The following is a 19,171-nucleotide window of genomic DNA, read 5'->3' as shown; positions in this document are numbered from 1 at the left end:
CTGCATTTTTAAATATGTCAACTTAATGCTATGTGATTTCTATTTTTTAAATTAGACAAATCCACAAACTTAAATGGATGTGTAACTGCATTCTTCACGTATGTGAACAGCATTTATAAAACTTACTACAAAAGGATGTCACAGAACAGTTGTTTAAATATTACCTAAGGATTCATAACGTGTTTTCTGATCATAGTGCAACTGAATTAGAAATATGTATAAAAAGATACTGAAAATGTCAGAAATGTAAAACTTTAATAAAGTAATCCATGGATCACAAAACAACCCCCGGAGGGTAACAGGTTTCTGGTGAAGCCTCTTTACCACCTAGACTCTCAGCAGCACGGAAGAGACCAGGAATTATTAGAGGACGATGAACCCTAACTCACAGGAGAAAGAGCACGCTTTCCACTGGAGCAGCATTAGACAACCTGGAGGACTCAAATACCTGACAGCAGCTTGAGATGCTGTAGGCTGAAGTATAGGCAATATACCTGTTCACTCCTGTAAAGGTACTATGCAGTATTATCCTCTCTTAAGACAGAAATGGCAGATGAGCAGGAAAAGGCTAGGACTGAAGGGAAACAAAGGAAATGCCTTCCAATAAGGATGCCATTTCAGTGAGTTGTACAGCCTAGTTTCAATTGATTTATCTACAAACACCCCCTTCACCTACGTCTCAGGAACACTGCAGAAGAGGGGGCAAAAAGACTCTTAAGAGTTAAAGAATTAGGACGTGTGCTGTGAGGTCGTGTCTCCTAGTAATACCAGAAGGTCCACCTGCCCAAATGTGAGCTGAACAAAGTAATTACAATAAATATACCAAACTGGATGACAAAAGCCCATGCAGCTACACAATAATGAGCAAGTGAGGAAAGCCGGGAAGGGGAGAGGTGGTCCTCCCTATGGAAGAGCACACCGGTTGTTTGTCTAATACCAAATGGTCAGCCCAAAAACATACATAGAAGAAGCACTCTATGGAATATAAGGGTTATATGTGTGTGTGCATGCATTATATATATGTATAGTCATAGGCATGAATAACAATTAGTTTGTTAAAAGGGGGCATGAATTTGAAGGAAAGTAGGGAAGGGTATACAGAAGAGTTTGGAGGGAAAAGAGGGAAGGGAGACGTGATCAAATTATAATTGCAAAAATAAAAGATATAAATACAAATCTTAAAAAAAAAAAAGACTTCACCTAAATGCCCTAAGGGACAACAGTGTAAATAAGGGCAATAAAAGTTAATTAAGGAAAAAGAAGAAAGGCATTTTCAGGCAGGTGTGGTGGGGCATGCTTTTAATCCCAGTATTTGAGGAGGTAAAGGGGTAGCCATCTCTGTGAGTTCAATCCCAGCCTGGTCTACAAAGTGAGTTCCAGGACAACCAGGGTTGTTACACAGAGAAACTCTGTCTCAACAACAAACTAACTACCTAGAAAAGAAAAAGAAAGAATTTGTATGTATTTTGCTCACTGTGTGTGTGTGTGTGTGTGTGTGTGTGTGTGTGTGTGTGTGTGTGTGTGTGTGTGTACATATGCATCTCAAAGCAGTGTGAGTCTGGTTTATTATGGACGCAGAACGCAAGTCTACTTCATGGAAAGACAAATCATATAAACATGTAACAATAATGCAAGGCACAGATGGCCAAGAATATAAAGAGAACTTACTCCACATATGACAGAAATTCTCTTCAAACTGTTAGCGAAGGATATGAATAACAGAGACCACTATCGTACTATGTTGAAAATAACTTCTTAAAAAATATAATTAGTAAGAAGCTGAGGCCTCCAAGGAAAAATGGAGGACTTTAAGCTGCCTACACATGACTGGTTAAGGAGACATCAGGAGAAGAAAGAGTAGACTGATTCCAGAGGAAGAAAGTAGAAGTCAGCCTCAGAAACTCGGAATGGCAGTGAGGGAACCAATGAAACAATGGGAAGGAAGAGGAAGGAAGAGATGGGTGCGACTGAGAAAAGGTGAGCTGCAGCCATGTGCATGTGTGTGTGAAGACAGGGCCAATAACGAAGCTGAGTGACTCTGGGGAGAGGAGACTTGTCCTAATCCCCGGGGCTTACAGCCCTCGAGACTTCAAATGCCGTCTCTGGTTTAGGTAAGAATGGTACCTCTGGCAACCAGTGAGGTAATAGAGAGAAACCCCATTTATCACCCTATGAGTAGGGGTGAGTTCTTGCCAGTGAATCTATATTTAAAGCTGAGCTAGACTGGGAGGCCTGAGAACAGACAGCCACAAGGCAGGCAGCTATCATGTCACAAGGTTCGGCTCTGGAGCACTTAAAAAAGCAGGAAGGACAGATGCTGACAAGCTGACACTGTAGGCCACAGGAGGGTTGGTTCGGGGGATGTTAAGTAAATAAGCCCACCTTTGGTGGCTGGACAGGTTCATCAGTGGAAATAACCACACAGTCTGATAGCTCTGAGTGTGGGCTCCGACTCTTGACTCACCTATCTACCTGCTGCTGGTCATTACTGCAGAACCCAAGAGCTCTGGCATGCACCCCACAGCATGGGAGCAGTACATAGATCTTGTACATATGAACGCAGCTCTTTCCTCTGTACACATCTCAACCCTGTAGCTGCTACTTATGCATCTGACACTCGGAGAGATGTCCCCTGCTAGAGCATTAGCCACCCTCTTTAATATAACCTTCGAGTCTCAAAGACTGAGAAAATTTGCCAAGCCCAAAGACCACTAAGCTAACTATGACCAGCAGAGGTCTATGATATGGAAAGAAAGTTCTATTAATGGAGATACTTTTGGTGGACCATCCAGATTCCCACAGGCTAGGCTAGGAGAGAGGAAGAGAGGAAGAGGGGGTAGGGGGGAAGGATCAAGATGCTGCAGGGGGGGAGCCAGAGCAGACTCAGAGCTGCAGAGATCTTCTAAAACGTAGGCCGAAAGGCAAAGAGGCCCAGGGAAGGGCAGTCCAAAACCATCTTGGGCAGCAAAACCAATGGGCTTCACATAAGGTAAACCAGGCAACTAAGCTGAGGGAAGATTTAGAGGTGTTGAGCTAGGAGTAAAAGTATGGTCATGTTAGCCATGGGAGGCTTAAAAGATCCTAGCCATTGAGACAGTAAGATAGGTAAGTTAAAAAGAGCTAGTGTACAAGTGTCTTTCATCCATGGATCCAAGAGAACCTGGGAAGGTGGCTGATAGCACAGCCCACCCAGGAACATTCAATTGGGATTGTAAAACTACATATGGTGCCCAACAATACGGGCTCAACACCAGCAGAAATCACATGAAAGACAGGAGGCTACAACTTCAACTGACCCTCCCCACATCCTCCCACACCTCACGTATATATAAATAGTAAGGACTCTAATACTCCATTCCCCACGGCCTGCTATGCTCCCTATTTTTCTTTGCTTTTTCTCTGCATGTGTATATATACGTTTATGTGTGTGTACATGTGTGTCGAGGTGCATGTATATGATGTATGAGGAAGCCAGAGACAGAAAACAATATCTACCTAATTGTTTTGGGCTTTTTGGATTTTGTTGGTGGTGTGTGGTTTGGGTCTTTTGTCTGTCTGTCTGAGTCAGAGGCTCACACTGACAACTGGAGCTCATACACATGGCCAGATGGGTCTCAGAGATGATCTTGTCTTCGCCCGTGAGCCCACCCCAGGTGCTGGGAGCACAGGGAGGAGCTTCTGCTGCCTGCACTGGAGAAAGCTGGCCATTGTGCTTATCTGTTAGATAATGCTTGTCTTTTCTGCCTTGTCTTTCCCACTGTTTTCCCCTCCATCCCCCTTGATATACTTTTAATACCATTTTATCTTTTTTAAAACCCACATGTATCTGTTATTTTTGTTTAGTGTGTGTGCTTGTTTTGGAAATCAGACATGCAGAAATTGGTTCTCTTTTTACCATGTGGATCCCAGGGAACAAGCTCCGATTACCAGGTGTATAAGCATCCTTACTCCCTGCGCCATCGTGCCCACCCATGCTTTTAGATTTTATCTCTTTAAATAACTTTGTTTTCCAACTCTGCCTTGATTATAAAATCTATGATCTTGAGTTGTATGTGACCTCATGCTCTCTTCAATTCCCTTCTATTATGTTATTTTCCTAATTGTCTTTTGCTTCTCCTCCATTTTTCCTTTTCCCAGTTTTCTTCATTTCATTCACTTATCATTTTTATAATTAACTAAATCAGTTCTTCATAGCACATTCAGAATTAGTCTCCCCACCACTGATTTATGATCATCAGTGATTAAGTGGGCTAGATCTAACCAATCTACTTTAATATATTTCTATATCCTATAAGGTTTAATACTGTTTGTTTTCTGTGTTGAGTAGTAATGGGGATGGTGTCTTCAAGGAAAATAAATAAATAAAAACTAGATATGTAAACATACAAATGTATAACATTGAGTCCATTAAAATATCCTGACTTTTCAGCCCCTGAATTAAAAGTTAGTTAAAATGCTGAGAGAAAATTCCAAGTTTAGTAGTAGAAATTACTAGTGACCTGAAATACAATATAAACATGCAGATTAATCATTTCAGAACCTGGAGAGGAAAATCAGTAAGAGAAGAAAAATCAGAAAGTGGATGCTTTAATCCTACTTAGAAGGGGAAACAAAATAATCACAGGAGGTAGAGGGAGGGAGGGTACTGGGAGAGAGAGGGGAGGAAAAAGGGGGGGCAGGATCAGGTGTGGGAAGAAACAGCAGAGAAGTACAGGGGTCAGGAAATTGAACAGAAATATGTAGCAGTGGGGGATGGGTAACTGGGGGGGGGGGCACTAGCATGTCCCAGATGCAGGGAAGCAAGAGGCTCCCAAGATCCAACAGGAATGACATTAGCTGAAATACCCAACAAAGGGGAGATAAAACTGTAGAGACCATATCCAGTGGATAGGCACGGCCCTCAGTTGAGGGATGAGGCCACCCAACCATTTCAAGTATTTTAACCCAGAATTGTTCCTATTTAAAGGAAATACAAAGACAAAAAAATGGAGCAAAGACTGAAGGAAAGGCCAGAGACCACCCACCTAGGGATCCATCCCATCTACAGACAACCCCCCAACTATTGCTAATTCCAAGAATTGGTTTCTGACAGGAGCATGGTATAGCTGTCTCCTTAGAGGCTCTGCCAGCACCTGACCAATACAAATGTAGATACTCACAGCCAACCATCTGACTGAGCCCAGGAAGAATTAGGGGAAGGACTGAAGGAACTAAAAGGAATTGTAATCTCATAGGAAGAACAACAATATCAACCAACCAGACCCCCCTCCCCGGAGCTCCTAGAGACTAAACCACCAACCAAAGACTACCATGGAGGGATCCATGGTTCCAGCTACATATGTAGCAGAGGGCTGGCTTATCTGACATCATTGAGAGGGGAGGCCCTTGGTCCTGTAGAGGCTTGATACCCCAGTATAAGGGGATGTTAGAGTGGTGAGGCAAGAATGGGAGACATTAGTGGGGGAGCACCTTCATAGAGGCAAAGGGGAGGAAGGATGGGATGGGGGGTTGTGAAGAGGAAACTGGGAAGAGGGAAAACATTTGAAATGTAAATAAATAAAATAACCAATAAAATATGGATAGAAATCATAATGATATAAACAAGGTCAGAAAGAGATCTAGATTTAAGACTAAATAGAAATATTTGAAATTTTCGAGAAAGAAAGAGAACACACAGTGGAAAGCACCCAGAAGAGAGAATGTAAGGGATGAGGACACAGTTGAGCAAATGGTACTGAAATGCCATAAGGAAAAACTTGGCATGGCCATATCCAAGACTGCTGGGATACACTCAAGAAACCAGCCTGAGTCTGTAGGATAGGAGCTGAGATAAGAAGGAAAGGCTCAGGGAATACATGTGTGCATGCACCACACAGCAGTATTAAAATAAAGCACTTAAACAATTAACATTGTGAAAAATGGTCATCCCAAAAAGCACTCTGCAGACTCAAGGCAATCTTACCAAAATCCTAAGACCATTCTTATTCACAGAAAAAGAAAAAAGGACTTAAAATTCTTATGGAAACCCAAAACAGAAAGCCAAAGAAATCTTGAGCAAAATAAATAATGCTGGAGGCATCTTATTATCATCAAACCTGATTTGAAGTTATACCACAAAGCTATAGCAATAGAAACAACATGGCTCTGGTATAAAGCCAGACAAATAGGCGAGTGGAGCAGAGGGCACAAATATAAACCCACACAATCATCACCACATGATTTTAGAGAAAGGTTTTAAAAATAACACTGGAGAAAAGATGCCTCTAACAAACGGTGCGAGAAATATTGCCTATCCACATACAGAAGAATGAAACCAGATCTTTTAGTTCACTTTGTACAAAAATCAGCTCTAAGTGGACCAAAGACTTTAGACTTGAAACTCTAAAACTGTTAAAAGAAAAAGTAGAAATGGGTAGATAACTTAGTCCAGTGGTTCTCAACTTTCCTAATGCTTTGACCTTTAATACAGTTCCCCATGTTGTGGTGACCCCAAACCGTAAAATTATTTCATTGCTACTGTTATGAATCATTATGTATATACCTGCCCAAAGGGGTTTTGACCCACAGGTTGAGAACTGCTGGCTGAGTCAATAAAGTACAAGCACAAACACCTGAGTTTGATCCCCAGAGCCCACATAAAATAACCTAGTCGTGATAAGACACACTTATAATCTCAGTACTAGGAAGCCAGGATCAATGGAGACTTTGGGCTCACATGATAATCAGTTTTGCCTACCAAGTGAATGCTAAACTAGTAACCCCTCCCCAAACCAAACTCCCAAAGAACAACAACCAAAAAACCAAAACAACAAAAAGAACCCAAAAGGTTTTCTTCCAGTGTGCCACTTAGGATCCCATTGTCATCATGGACCACAGGGGTGTCCCTGATGCTAAGATCCGCATCTTTGACTTGGGATGGAAGAAGGCAAAAGTTGATGAATTCCCACTTTGTGGCCAGATGACAATGAACAGCTTTTTCTTACCGTGGTATTAGTGTCAACAAATGCACGGGAAAGAGTGTGGCAAGGACAGCTTTTATATCCGAGTGAGGCTAATCCTTGCCATGTCATCTGAACCAACAGGATGATGTCCTATGCTGGGGCTGATAGGTTCCAGACAGTATGTGTGGCACCTTCAGGGAGCCTCAGGGCAGAGACCAGGGTTCACCCTGGCCAGGCTAGCATCACCTGCACCAAGCTGCAGAATAAGGAGAATGTGGTCGAGGCTCAAGTTCTCTGGTTACCAGACAATCCCCATTTCAAAGAAGTAGGGCTTCCCCAGGTTTAATGATTTGCAGATGAATTTGAAGACATGATTGCTGAGATACTCATACCTGATGGTTGTGGAGTCAAACATATCCCCAATCATGGTCCCTGAACAAGTGGAGAGCCCTGCACTTCTGAGGACTTTCACAGTGTTCTCTTGTACCCTACCAAATCATGTTCAGCCTGAAAAAAAAAATAGCACCTGCAGAAGGACATCCAAGACTGTCCTCTGGCCTCCACATGCATGCATGTAGTGACATACATACACAGTGCACAGAGAGAGGGAGGCAAAACACTTCAAGATTCCAGCTATAAAGCAAGGAGTTTCTCAATGGTATTTAAGCCACTCAAGAAATAAAATCAACAACTGACAAGCAGAATCCCATGAAATCAAAAGTATGTTTACTTGTATACAGTAAACATCTACTTCTGTGAGAAAAAAATAGCCCACACAATGACAGAAACATATTTCCAGCTGTATGCACGACAGAGAATTTATATCTAGATTAAAAGTTCAAAAACTACACAAGAAATCAAACAACCCAATCAATAAAACGGCTTTAAAAAGTGAAAAGACAGTTCTCAAAGAAGTAAACAAAAATGGCTAATAACATTTTAAAGTGTTCAACTTCACAAGTCATCAGAGAAGTTCAAGTCAAAACTATACAGGGATTGCATCTTACCACAGTCCAAATGTCAGTCATTAAAAACCAATAATCACAAACACTGGTAGGATATGTACAAATAAATGTGAGGTCTGACACTGCTAGTAGGAATGTAAGCTAGTCTAGCCATTATGGAAATTAATATGAAGGTTTTCTAACACTTACTGTCCATATGATTTATCTACAGCAGTCCTGAGAATTTACTCAAAAGTCTTTAAATTGACGCATCATACAGAAACACACACATTAGCGTTAAATGCAGCAGTCTTTATCGTAGCTAAAGTACGAAACCAATGTAGGTATCTAACAACTGAGAAATGGATAAGGAAAATGTAACACACATACACACACCTCTTTTAGCCAACAAACGTTACACCATTTTCAGGAAATTATGCAGCTAGACATATTATATCAAACAAAGTAAGCTAATCAAAGACAAATACATGTCACTTCTGGTTCCTAGATTTTATATAGATATTCAAAATCATGAATATACACATATACATAGGACTTAAAAGTAAAGCTGTCTAAGAACCAATGGGGTGGTGGGGAGAGAGGCATGAGAAAAAGTGAAGTGTCATAAAGATGAGTAAGTTCAACAAACAATATATACATGCATAAAAACATTAAAATACTCATAAAGTTTGAATGGAGACACCCTCCATGATGAAGAAAAAAGCCACTCTCAGAAGCCATACAATTATCTACAAATCCCAGAGCCAATATGAGCTCCCATCTTATGAGTCATTGGCTAGGTATCCCTGAGGCCTCCAAACTAATACAGGTTATTTCCACTGTGGTTGGTTGCCTAATTGTGGCTACATGGTGAGTAAGACCTCACTGCCGAGGCGGCCACACACTCTGGTCATACAGAGAAATTAAGCTAAAATGAAGGTGGACGCTTCCTACCTGCTTTACAGTGGTGCTTGCAGGCTGCTGGGTGAGAGGTGTCATCAACAATCGATTCAGCTAGATATACTTAGTCCACCTTGCACACTATACAGAGCAGGCAAGCAAGATGTGCTCACTGGTATGACTGATACTACTATTGGGGTAACCTAACTCTTCCTCCCTGGACTTGGGGCCTATTCCTCAAGAGAAAAGTCATGTCGAGGACTTTAGACCTGTAAAGCTGGAGCCAAGGACTGGTGAGATAGCTCAGCAGGTCAGAGCCTTTGCTGTGCAAGCATAAGAACCTATGTTTGAATACCTAACACCTATAGAAAACCCTGCAAACATGGCTGCATATGCCTGTAAGCCCGGTATTAGTACACAGAGGCAGGTTCTGCGAGCTCACTGGCCATTGAGACTATCTGAAGTAGTGAGCTCTGAGTTCAGTGCAAGACCCTGCCTTAAGGCAAGGCAGAGTAGATAAAGACATCTTAACATCTTCCTCTAGGCTCCACATCTGTACATATGGGAGCATGCATCCACATACTCACATACATGTACCACCCATATATATATGCCATACATACATACATACATACATACATACATACATATATACATACATACATATATACTTACACAAAAAAAGAAAAAGCTGGTCACTATGGAGACTATAGACCTTAGTGGGGAAAGTATGCTTTTGTTTTGCTAAAGAGATATGATACGCCTATCAAATCACCTCTAAATCTTTATACTTATGCCACTGCTTAGTGTTCCTGTCAGCTTTGGCCAAAGAAACTTTTTTTAATGGGAAGCAATTTTTCAGGGATGTTCAAAGTTCTGACAACTCAGAGCTTACTGAGTGTCTGGCCCTAAAAGGGACATCTACATCTGTCCTCCAAGGCGTAGGGAGTATTAAAGAAAATGGAAACAACATAGGAGTTGGGGGAAGGAAGAGAAGCGACATGAAATGCTGCCTTTGGGACATGACATGGCTGTCACAGTCATGATTTCGTTACAGCTCTCAGGTGAAAGCTATCCTGGCAGTTGGGAGTCAAGAAATACCACAGTCACACCACACAACAAACCTCACACAAGCCATTTATTGGGAAAGACATAGGAGGAAGATGGCTGCCTCTGCTCAGGAGAGAAGCAGCACAGAACTGGGCAGGAAGCAGGTTTATAAAAGGTTTTTAGGCAGATGAGGTGGGGGTTGTCTGAGATTAGAGGGATTTTGTGGCCTGATCTGGAGGCAAACTCAGGGATTGGTATGATTTTGTGACCTGACTGTCGGCCTGGCCACTCTCCCACCTCAACGGGTTAGAAAAGATGTGATGGCTGTTAGAGAAAGAAGTTTGGGAGTGGGGGAGGCTTAGCTTACAAAATTACAAAACAGTTATTGTTCCCTTCGTCATAAGACGTGTCTATAAATATTGTATCATGGATGAGGATGAGGTTCATGAGCCAAAGTATGCATGCTTTAGTAAATAACACCCCATCCATACTCACACACACAACTCTAAGTAAACTCAGCAGGCCACAAAGAGATAAGGGGGAAGAAAGAGAGAGAAAGACTACAAGGAAAGAGGAAGAGGACTCACTGGGGCTAAGGGGATAAAAGAGAATGAACATGGTCAAGATTCATTATATACAAGTAGAAAAGTGCCAAAGAATTAACCCAAATTCTTTAAATGAAGAAAATAATGTTCAATGTGTCTTTAAATCAAGTCATTAAAGTAGCACTGATGGAAAATGTGGTTTGCTTATGTACTATACATGAATATATATGTGCTGTTCTTCATGCTTTGAAGGTCCATGACAAATGGAGGGAATAAAGGCTCTCAACGAAGACTTGAATGTTCTTACATAGTACTATACTCGGCTAATATTAAAGCTGATATTGTATGTGTTGAGATGATTACATATATATTAATCTCTGGAAAATGCATACATGGATATTGGCATTGAAAAGTTCATGGTGTGAGCAGACTTCAGACACAGAGCTATGCATGTTAAATTGCTACAAGTTTGCACATGTTCTACCATAACTTTTAAACATTAAATAACTATATATTCATAATCCTTCTAGTTTCACACAGTTAAGGCTTCTTCTTACTTTCTAAGATAGTATATATTTAAAATGAAATTAAGGGTTTCTATTACCTAACCTCCCCCTCTTCCTTCCCTATACTCCCTGTCCATGCTTCCTTACCTCAGTGAATCCCCCTTTGCCTTTCACATCTTCTTGTTGTTGGTGGTGAATAAGTCACCTGACTGAGCCTAATTTTACAGGACTGCAGGTAAAGGTTATTTCTAGCAGCATGAACAATTTCCCAGTGGCTACAGCACTCAAGAAGATGGCTCTGCGTCCTCTAGCAATTGTTAACTGCCTACAAACGCACTGGAAGGGGTGGTGTCTAATGAGCCACTCTCCTCTGTTAACTGCCTACAAATCCTCAGGGAAATGAGGCCCGCCACACTCTATGAGGCCCATATTATGCATGCAGTCACAGCTGCTAAGAGACTAAAAGAGCAAGAAAGACCTTTATATATTTAATTTTTCTGTTAATACTTAAATAAAGAATATAGAATAATTTTATACCTATTCTATCTCCAAATATTTTATATCATATATCATACAGCCTCCAGAAATTTCCTCAATATAATCCTAAAAGAATTAGGCATTGGCCAGATGTGGTGACACACACCTTTAATTCCAGCACCAAGGAGGAAAAGGTATACAGATCTCAGTGATTGAGGCTGGCCTGGTCTACATAGTGAGTTCTAGGACAGCCATGGATATACAGTGAGACACTATCTCAAAATAGAAAGGAGGTGTGGGAGAGATTAAATGAATTAGGCATGACTCACTCAAGTATTAGCTCAGTATCACTTTGAAAGTTACTAGGACTTCACAGACCCTCTAGAGTCCTGCAACCATTCTCTAGTTATAGTAGTCTTAGAGAAACAATGTATCATCTCACTACCTCAAGACCTCATTCTGTTTACATTTTAATATGAATTTTCTCGAATTTACTTCTAGGTGAGCTTGCTCAATTTGCTGATAATACCAATATATCACTGCTCAGACTCTACATGACTATCCACTTTGTGTGTCAATCGGTACATCTTCCTTTTTCTCAAGTTTTTTTTTTATTTTTAAATTTCTGTTTAATAATCTTATATTGTTTTTTTAAATTAATTTATTTTATACTCCAGATTTTATTCCCCTCCCAGTCTACCCCCCTAGGGTTGCACATCCCATACTTCCTCCCTGCCTTCCCCCACACTATCCTCTCCCTCCCCCCTCAAGTTTCCACATAGATGTCCCTACCCCACCCGCCCCACCAGACCTCTAAACTCCCTGGGGCCTCCTCCAGTCTCTTGAGGGTTAGGTCTATCTTCTCTGACTGAGTCCTCTGCCGTATATGTGTTGGGGCCCTTATCTCAGCTGGTGTATGCTGCCTGGTTGGTGATCCAGTGTCTGAGAGATCTCAGGGGTCCAGGTTAATTGAGACTGCTGGTCCTCCTACAGGGTTGCCCACCTCCTTAGCTCCCTCCAGCTTTTCCCTAATCCAAACAGGGGGGTTCAGCAGCTTCTGTTCATTGGTTGGGTGCACATATCTGCATTTGACTCTTTCAGCTGCTTGTTGGGTCTTTTAGAGAGCAGTCATGGTAGGTCCCTTTTTGTGAGCGCCTCATAGCCTCAGTAATGGTGTCAGGTCTTGGGGCCTCCCCTTGAGCTTGATCTCACTTTGGGCCTGTAGCTGGACCGCCTTTTCCTCAGGCTCTTCTCCATTTCCATCCCTGCATTTCTTTCTCCAGTTTTTAAAAATTTATTTTGTTTTATTTGTATGAGTGTTTTGTATGTATGTATGTATGTATGTATGTATGTATGTATGTATGTATGCATGCATGCATGAACACCACATGCATGCTTGGTATCCAAGAAGATCAGAAAAGGACATCACATCAGATGCCCTGGAATTGGAGTGCAGACAGCTATGAACTACCATGTGAGTGGTGGGAACTGGACAGAGGTCTTCTACCAGAACAAGTGCTCTTCCATTTCAAGCTAAGCTATAGATATTAGTATATGTTTTCCCTCCTTAGTGTGTATGCATTTTTACACACAGTATGTTTCTATACAACTTAATAGATTCAGACAAACACTATGCATTTGTGTACCCCAACTTTCTATCTTGATACAGGAAAGGGTTCTCACCTGGGAAAGTCCCCTCCTACCTTTTCAGCCATCCTTTACCCATCTCCAGTTCCTCATGCACAGTAACTGTTCTTTCAGTTTATTTCTCTCCCATACTCTACTTGCCTTTGCTAGAACTTTATATAAAAACACATACTTAACATGTCTTATATGGCTTCTCTTAATTTTTCAATGATTTTTAGATCTACCCATAGTACTTTTATAATTACTAAAGTCAACTGACTTACCATAAAAATAACTATTAAGATGAGGCAGATGCCCACTATGATGAGGAAGGGGATCAGATAGTACTCCAAAGGAAGGCTCAGTTCTGGAACTAAGATAACGTGGCCCCTGGAAGAAAAAAATTAATAATCGATAGTTAATAACAACTATCAAGTTATATTAAAAATTAATGACATGGCCATTAAATTCAAATCTACTCTGCACACCTTATTTTCTAAGATATGATTTACAGTGGTTCTCAATCTATGGGTTGTGATCCCTTTGGGGGTTGACTGGCCCTTTCATAAGGGTCACCCAAGACCATCTGAAAATACATACATTTACATTATGATTCATGAGAGTAGCAAAATTACAGTTATGAAATAGCAATGGAAATAATTTTATGGTTGGGAGTCACCGCATGAGAAACTATATTTAAAATGGTTAAATTAGAAAAGTTGAGCGCCCCCAATTTAGGGGGTGCTTTTTGCACTTTTAAGTCTATTTTGCATATTGTTCAGAATAATCCCTGGAGGAATATTATTTACTGAATGCAATTAAGTATGCAAACATATTTTATATGTAACATCAGCATAAACAACAATAGGGCTTGAGAGATGGCTCGGTGGTTAAGAGTACTTCCTGCTGTTGCAGAGGACCTGTGTTCCAGCACCTAAATGGTGGTTCACAACCATCTGTAACTCCAATTATAGGGATCCAACACCTTCTTATGACGTCTACAGGCACCAGACACACACATGATGAACATATATATGTGCAAGAAAAACACAAAGAAAATAAAAATAATAAATCTTAAAAGCAAACAAACAAGCAAACAAACACAGTAGCACCTCTAGAAGCATGTAATAAAAGCTGACCTCATTCATTATTTCCATCAATATAAAACTCCTAAAGTCTGGGGCTGGAGAGAGGACAGCTCAGTGCTTAGGATCACTTGCTGGTCTTGCAGAGAAGTAGGGTTCAATTTCTCGTGTCTATATTGGGTGACTCACAACCTGCTCTAACTCCAACTACAGAGGACCAACTGTCCTCCTCAGGCCTCCACAGGCACCATGCATGTACACAGTACACATACATGTATATAGGCAAACACTCATGAATAGAAAAATAAAAATAAATACATCTGTTTTTCCCGCTACTTTGTAGCAATGGTTCTCAACCTTCCTAACTCATAAAATCATTTCATTGTTACTTTGTAACTGTAATTTTACTATAAACCATAATGTAAATAGCTGATATTCAGGATATCAGATATGTGTAACCCAAAGGCTGAGAAACCCTACTCTAGAGTAAATACTGACACAAGTTAAACCCTTCTCCTCCTTATGTTTTACCTGTTGTACCTTACACAATAGACATAGTCCTTGGGCCCCTGCAATTATCTATGGGATATGGAATGAAAAAAATCTCATCAAGGAATTGCAAAGAGTAATTTCTTGTACATTTCCATGTTCTCCACAGTTTGACTGAAAGTGTCACAGAAATAATGTATGTTGTAGAGATGGAAATCGTAGAATATCACCTATCTCATTCCTCTTTGATATAATCATGCTGTTGGTTATATCCTATCAGATGAAAACAATGATCAGAATTAAGTTCACTGCCTTTCATGCATGGCCACACTTTACAAGGTATGAAAACATTGCTTCACAACTACCCTTGGTCTAAGCAGAGCTATAACGTGCTCAGCAGTGGGTGTTCTCTCCATTGGGAGGACTGGGGCACTAGACCCGACAGTGTTAGCCATGGTCTCCTGTTGCTCACTGCTAGGTGTTTTTCCCCCGATGGTGATAATACCACATACTCGGCTCAAGGGAAAGTAATAACAGTTATATTTTTTAAATTGTTTCTTTTCCCACTAACAAAAGTCTTTAGAATTTTACAGTACTTATGAAAAAATGAATATTTTTACTCCCATGCTGATTTTCCTGCTATTGTTTCTCAAATTTACATCTAAGGAATTCAACTAAACTGCAATAAATATAAACAGTATCAGGAATTTCTCCTAAACACCCTCCAAAACTTACTAGGACTGCTAGTGTCACTTCTCAGCAGAATAAAGGATAACAAATTATTTTATATGCACTTGTATAGCTTTGTATAAAATATCTAAATGATAATAGCATTGGTTAAAAAAGAAAGCAGCAGGCTTGGGTGAACCTATTTGATCATCTCTTTTAGTAAAAGACCATCTCAAAAATAATTTTCCAGTTTTGGGCACAAACCCTCTGCAGTACAACAATGGTGCCACTTACATGAGACATTGATCTGCTGGTATGTCACCACCACACCCACACTGACATGCTTTAAGTTAACAGTGCTGGGGTCTGAAAGCCAGACTGCTCCATAACTAACTTTAACCGATTATAGCTGTTCAGTATCTTTCAGTAGGAAGCTTATACCTGATCTATTCAGGCTTTTCTTTTTTCATGCCTATGACTTACGTGGATACATTTTTCCCAATATGGCAAAACAATCTCCTGTGATTTAACATATTCAATTGCTCAGAAATACCTTGCTAGGCAAGAAGAAACAAGCTAAAAATGCAAATCAGGATGTTCCAATAAAGTAGAAATGAACACTTTAGAATAAAAACTCTGTTTATAAGTACAAAATTGAAATTCATGACATTCTCAGCCACACTGATTTAGTGGTCTGTATTTTTAACTTAAAATTCTACAAGTCGTATTCATGCTTGTCTGTCATGTTCCAATCATTTTACCTATATTCAGGACATATTATGAGAATTCTAAATAGTCTAAAATCAATTAAGTATTTTAAGCATCTTGAGTTACAGGTTGTCCTGGCTGGTTTATTGTTAACTTCATAGAAGTTAGAATTATCTGAGAAGAGACAACCACAATTGAGAAAATGTCTCTATAAGACTGGCCCATAGGCAAGCCTGTGGGGCATTTTATTAACTAGTGGTTGGTGTGGGAGGGCTCAGCCCACTGTGGGTAGTGCCACCCCTAAGCAGGTTGTCTGGCTGAGGTTTTAAGAAGTAGGCTAAGTAAGCCATTTGGAGCAAGCCAGTGAACAGTGAACCTTCATGGCCCTGCTTCCAGGTTCCTGCCTTGACTTTTCTCAGTGTAGGACTGTCACTTTGAAGTGCAAGCAAAGTAAATCCCTTCCTCCACAGACTGCTGTTGGTCATGGCGTTTTATCACAGCAATACAAACTTAACTACTTACAAATTCAATAGATATTCAAGATACTGCTCTTTCTTAAGCAAACTGCTAGTGGTAGAGGTTGGGACAGCAGTTACTCATGGTTGAGATCTACTTTCTCTCTACTTTTGTATGTGCCACAGCTATGCATTCACCTTAGGTTAATCTCGATTTTTGAGGAGGAGTGGGAAGAGGTATTTAAATAATTTTTAGTTTTTAGTAATGTCTTACCACATTGCTTTCTATGACCATGCCTAAATACTGTAAACTCCAAAGGTTTTGCAGCTAATATTTGCTCTTTGAGGTCGAGAAATGTGTAATGGAGAAAATAAGGTTTATCCTCCTTTGTGTGTTTTCAGGCTAATTTCAAATCCAACATCAAGGACTACATATCAAAACAACAACGGGCTAATTTCCCAACTTCCTGTTGACACACAGAACCTTGACTATCTCCTTCTGACAATCAAGATCAGCCAATTACAGAGCCTTTAGTCCCACACAACAGTCTTCTATTCATACATAAGTGTGTCAATGAAACAGCCTATAGCCTACTCAACTACTGGATACTGATATGCATGCTGGGATTTGAACTCATGTCCTTGACAAGATCAGTATACCCTCTTAATCTCTGAGCCATTTCTCCAGTCCCCCAATATGCTATTATTCTTAACTAGACCATAGCATTAAAAACTTAAAGTAAAGCTGATACTTTCTTAAAATAATTAAAACCCAGAAACCTATTTTGAAACAAATTATCTCATTAATAACTAAGGCAAATACCCACTATTCTACTAGTTAGTGTGGTGTGAAAGGTATTTCCAATGCATTTAGATGACAGAAAGCAACTTCGAGAAAAATTAGAAAAGAAAGGTGAAGCTGTTCGTATATGTAATGGAAAAATTGTCAACCATACCATAATTTTGGCAATCACAGATTAATATCACCATATAAAATATACTTTTATTTCTGCAAATAAGTTCTTTATAGCAAATGCAAAGAAATAGGAGAGTTTGCCAGTAATTGCAAACAATAAAATAATAAACTTAAGAAACTATAAAATGGAAAGTTTATCTTTTTAGCAACACTGATGCCAACATTAGCAACATTCTGTAGCACGGACATAGTTTTTATAATCGAATTTAACAAAATACAAATCAAATAAAAAATTTTTTCCAAGTCTTGATTTTTATTACTTAAAAAAGTTGCATATTTATTTTTGCTTTCTGATTCTGTGCTTGTGCCTTCAACATTTTCATAACGATTTCCTGCTCCTCAATAAGAAATGCCATCTTGATCCTGTCATGGACACACTTAGAGCCACCATTGGCCCTGCTGACCTGCTTCTTTGTCTTAGACAATCTCATAAGGACTTTGGGTCTCTCGAACGCCTCACAGTCTGCCTGGGCATATGCCACAAGCAGATTTAGGTGTTTTCCCAGCCTTCTTGGTGTAAAGGTAAACAATCCTGTTGCCAGGGATTTGAGACGGCCTAGTTTTGTTAGAGGCTGTATTGTAGGAAAGCCTATGACGGTATGTAAAATGCTGGACCATTCTGAGTGCCTCTAATCACTGTCCCCAGAAGAGGAAAAGCATAAAAACAATTTTTTACAATACAATAGCTTGTATTAAGAAGAAATAATTTAACACAATCTATTAGCATATTATAAAACAATCTTTTCCAGGCTAGTCAGGGGAACATAGTGAGACCTTGTCTCTAAATAAATAAGCAAATTATCAAAGCAACTAAAATTATATAATTTTATTCTATAATAAGGAACAATCTGAAGTTACATAATGTTTTTGATATTCATTACTTACCCTTTTTCATATGTGAATTCATCTTTTAGGGAATTAGCTGATGATTCACCAATAAAGACAGATGGAATGTCAATTTTCTTTAATATATCAACTGTGTAAAAGAACAGTAAGCTGATTTATAACAAGGCAATACTTAAGGGCCTCTCTAACAGCAGCAAATGAAATTAGAAACAATTACACCCAAATTCTCATGCCTACCTCTTGATCTTTCAGACTGTAGATTACCCTTACCATAAAGGTGTTCATAAATGCCACATGACATTATAAAGGTAAGGTTTCTCCATGTACATGTTCACTTAGTTCTCTCAACAGTCTTACAAGGTAGAGACATAATTTTTATCTTTAATATTTTCATTTGACTTAGTCTTTTTCAGAGAATAAAAACTAACTATTGAAGAACAAAGAATAGGACAAAATTTTAGCCTTCCTTTCCACACAAAACTTGATTCTTAAGTACTGAGGAAATGTATTTTATATTCCCACTTCCAGGACAGAAACAAGCCACCACTATAAGACATCTCTACTCAGAGAAGTCTAACAGGCAACACCATGTTTCTGGCTCTCAAGGGAATGGTGACAGTTAACTGGAATGAAGCAAGGAGCTAGAGAGTTCAAGGTCCTCCTAGAGGTCATAGCAGGGCTACCATCTAACTGGTGTCCCAAGAAACTTGACCTGACCTCCATATTTTAAAAAAATAAATAAAATGCCACCAAAATAAAATTCAAAAAAATTGCTCAGTATTCAGGAATGGAAATAAAATAATCAGAAACCCAAATAAAAGCAATTTGGGGGGGAGGGATGGAGACAGCTTATTTAGGGCTGTGTTCCAAAGTCTCTCAATGTCTACATAGTAGCTGTGGGTCTTTATATCTGTCCCATCTGCGGCAGAAAGAAGCTTCTCGGACGATGGGTGA

At 39.8% G+C, this 19,171-nt stretch overlaps 2 protein-coding genes and 1 pseudogene across 5 annotated transcripts in view; 1 reads left to right on the top strand and 2 right to left on the bottom strand.

Moving 5' to 3' along the window:
• The window catches only part of Rpl12-ps2 (ribosomal protein L12, pseudogene 2), an 852,478-nt gene that overhangs the window by 592,498 nt on the left and 240,809 nt on the right, over positions 1-19,171 (top strand). The gene's annotated exons all lie outside the window — the stretch shown is intronic.
• Rnf13 (ring finger protein 13) overlaps positions 1-19,171 on the bottom strand; it is a 134,995-nt gene that overhangs the window by 17,140 nt on the left and 98,684 nt on the right. For 2 of the 4 annotated variants that reach the window (XM_039103124.2, NM_001109444.2), the window contains 2 exons: positions 18,257-18,347; positions 13,274-13,379 (listed from right to left, as the gene is read on the bottom strand). In XM_039103124.2, coding sequence (XP_038959052.1) covers positions 13,274-13,379; positions 18,257-18,347 — 197 coding nt within the window. The remainder of the gene's footprint in view (positions 1-13,273; positions 13,380-18,256; positions 18,348-19,171) is intronic. The other 2 variants (XM_063282535.1, XM_039103125.2) reach the window with 1 other exon arrangement.
• On the bottom strand, positions 13,386-18,250 carry LOC103695119 (60S ribosomal protein L34 pseudogene; annotated as a pseudogene).

This window comes from Rattus norvegicus, chromosome 2 (genome assembly GCF_036323735.1).
Source record: "Rattus norvegicus strain BN/NHsdMcwi chromosome 2, GRCr8, whole genome shotgun sequence".
NCBI lineage: Eukaryota > Metazoa > Chordata > Mammalia > Rodentia > Muridae > Rattus > Rattus norvegicus.
Note: the sequence above shows the minus strand (reverse complement) of the source record. Positions and strands in the feature narration are given on the sequence as shown.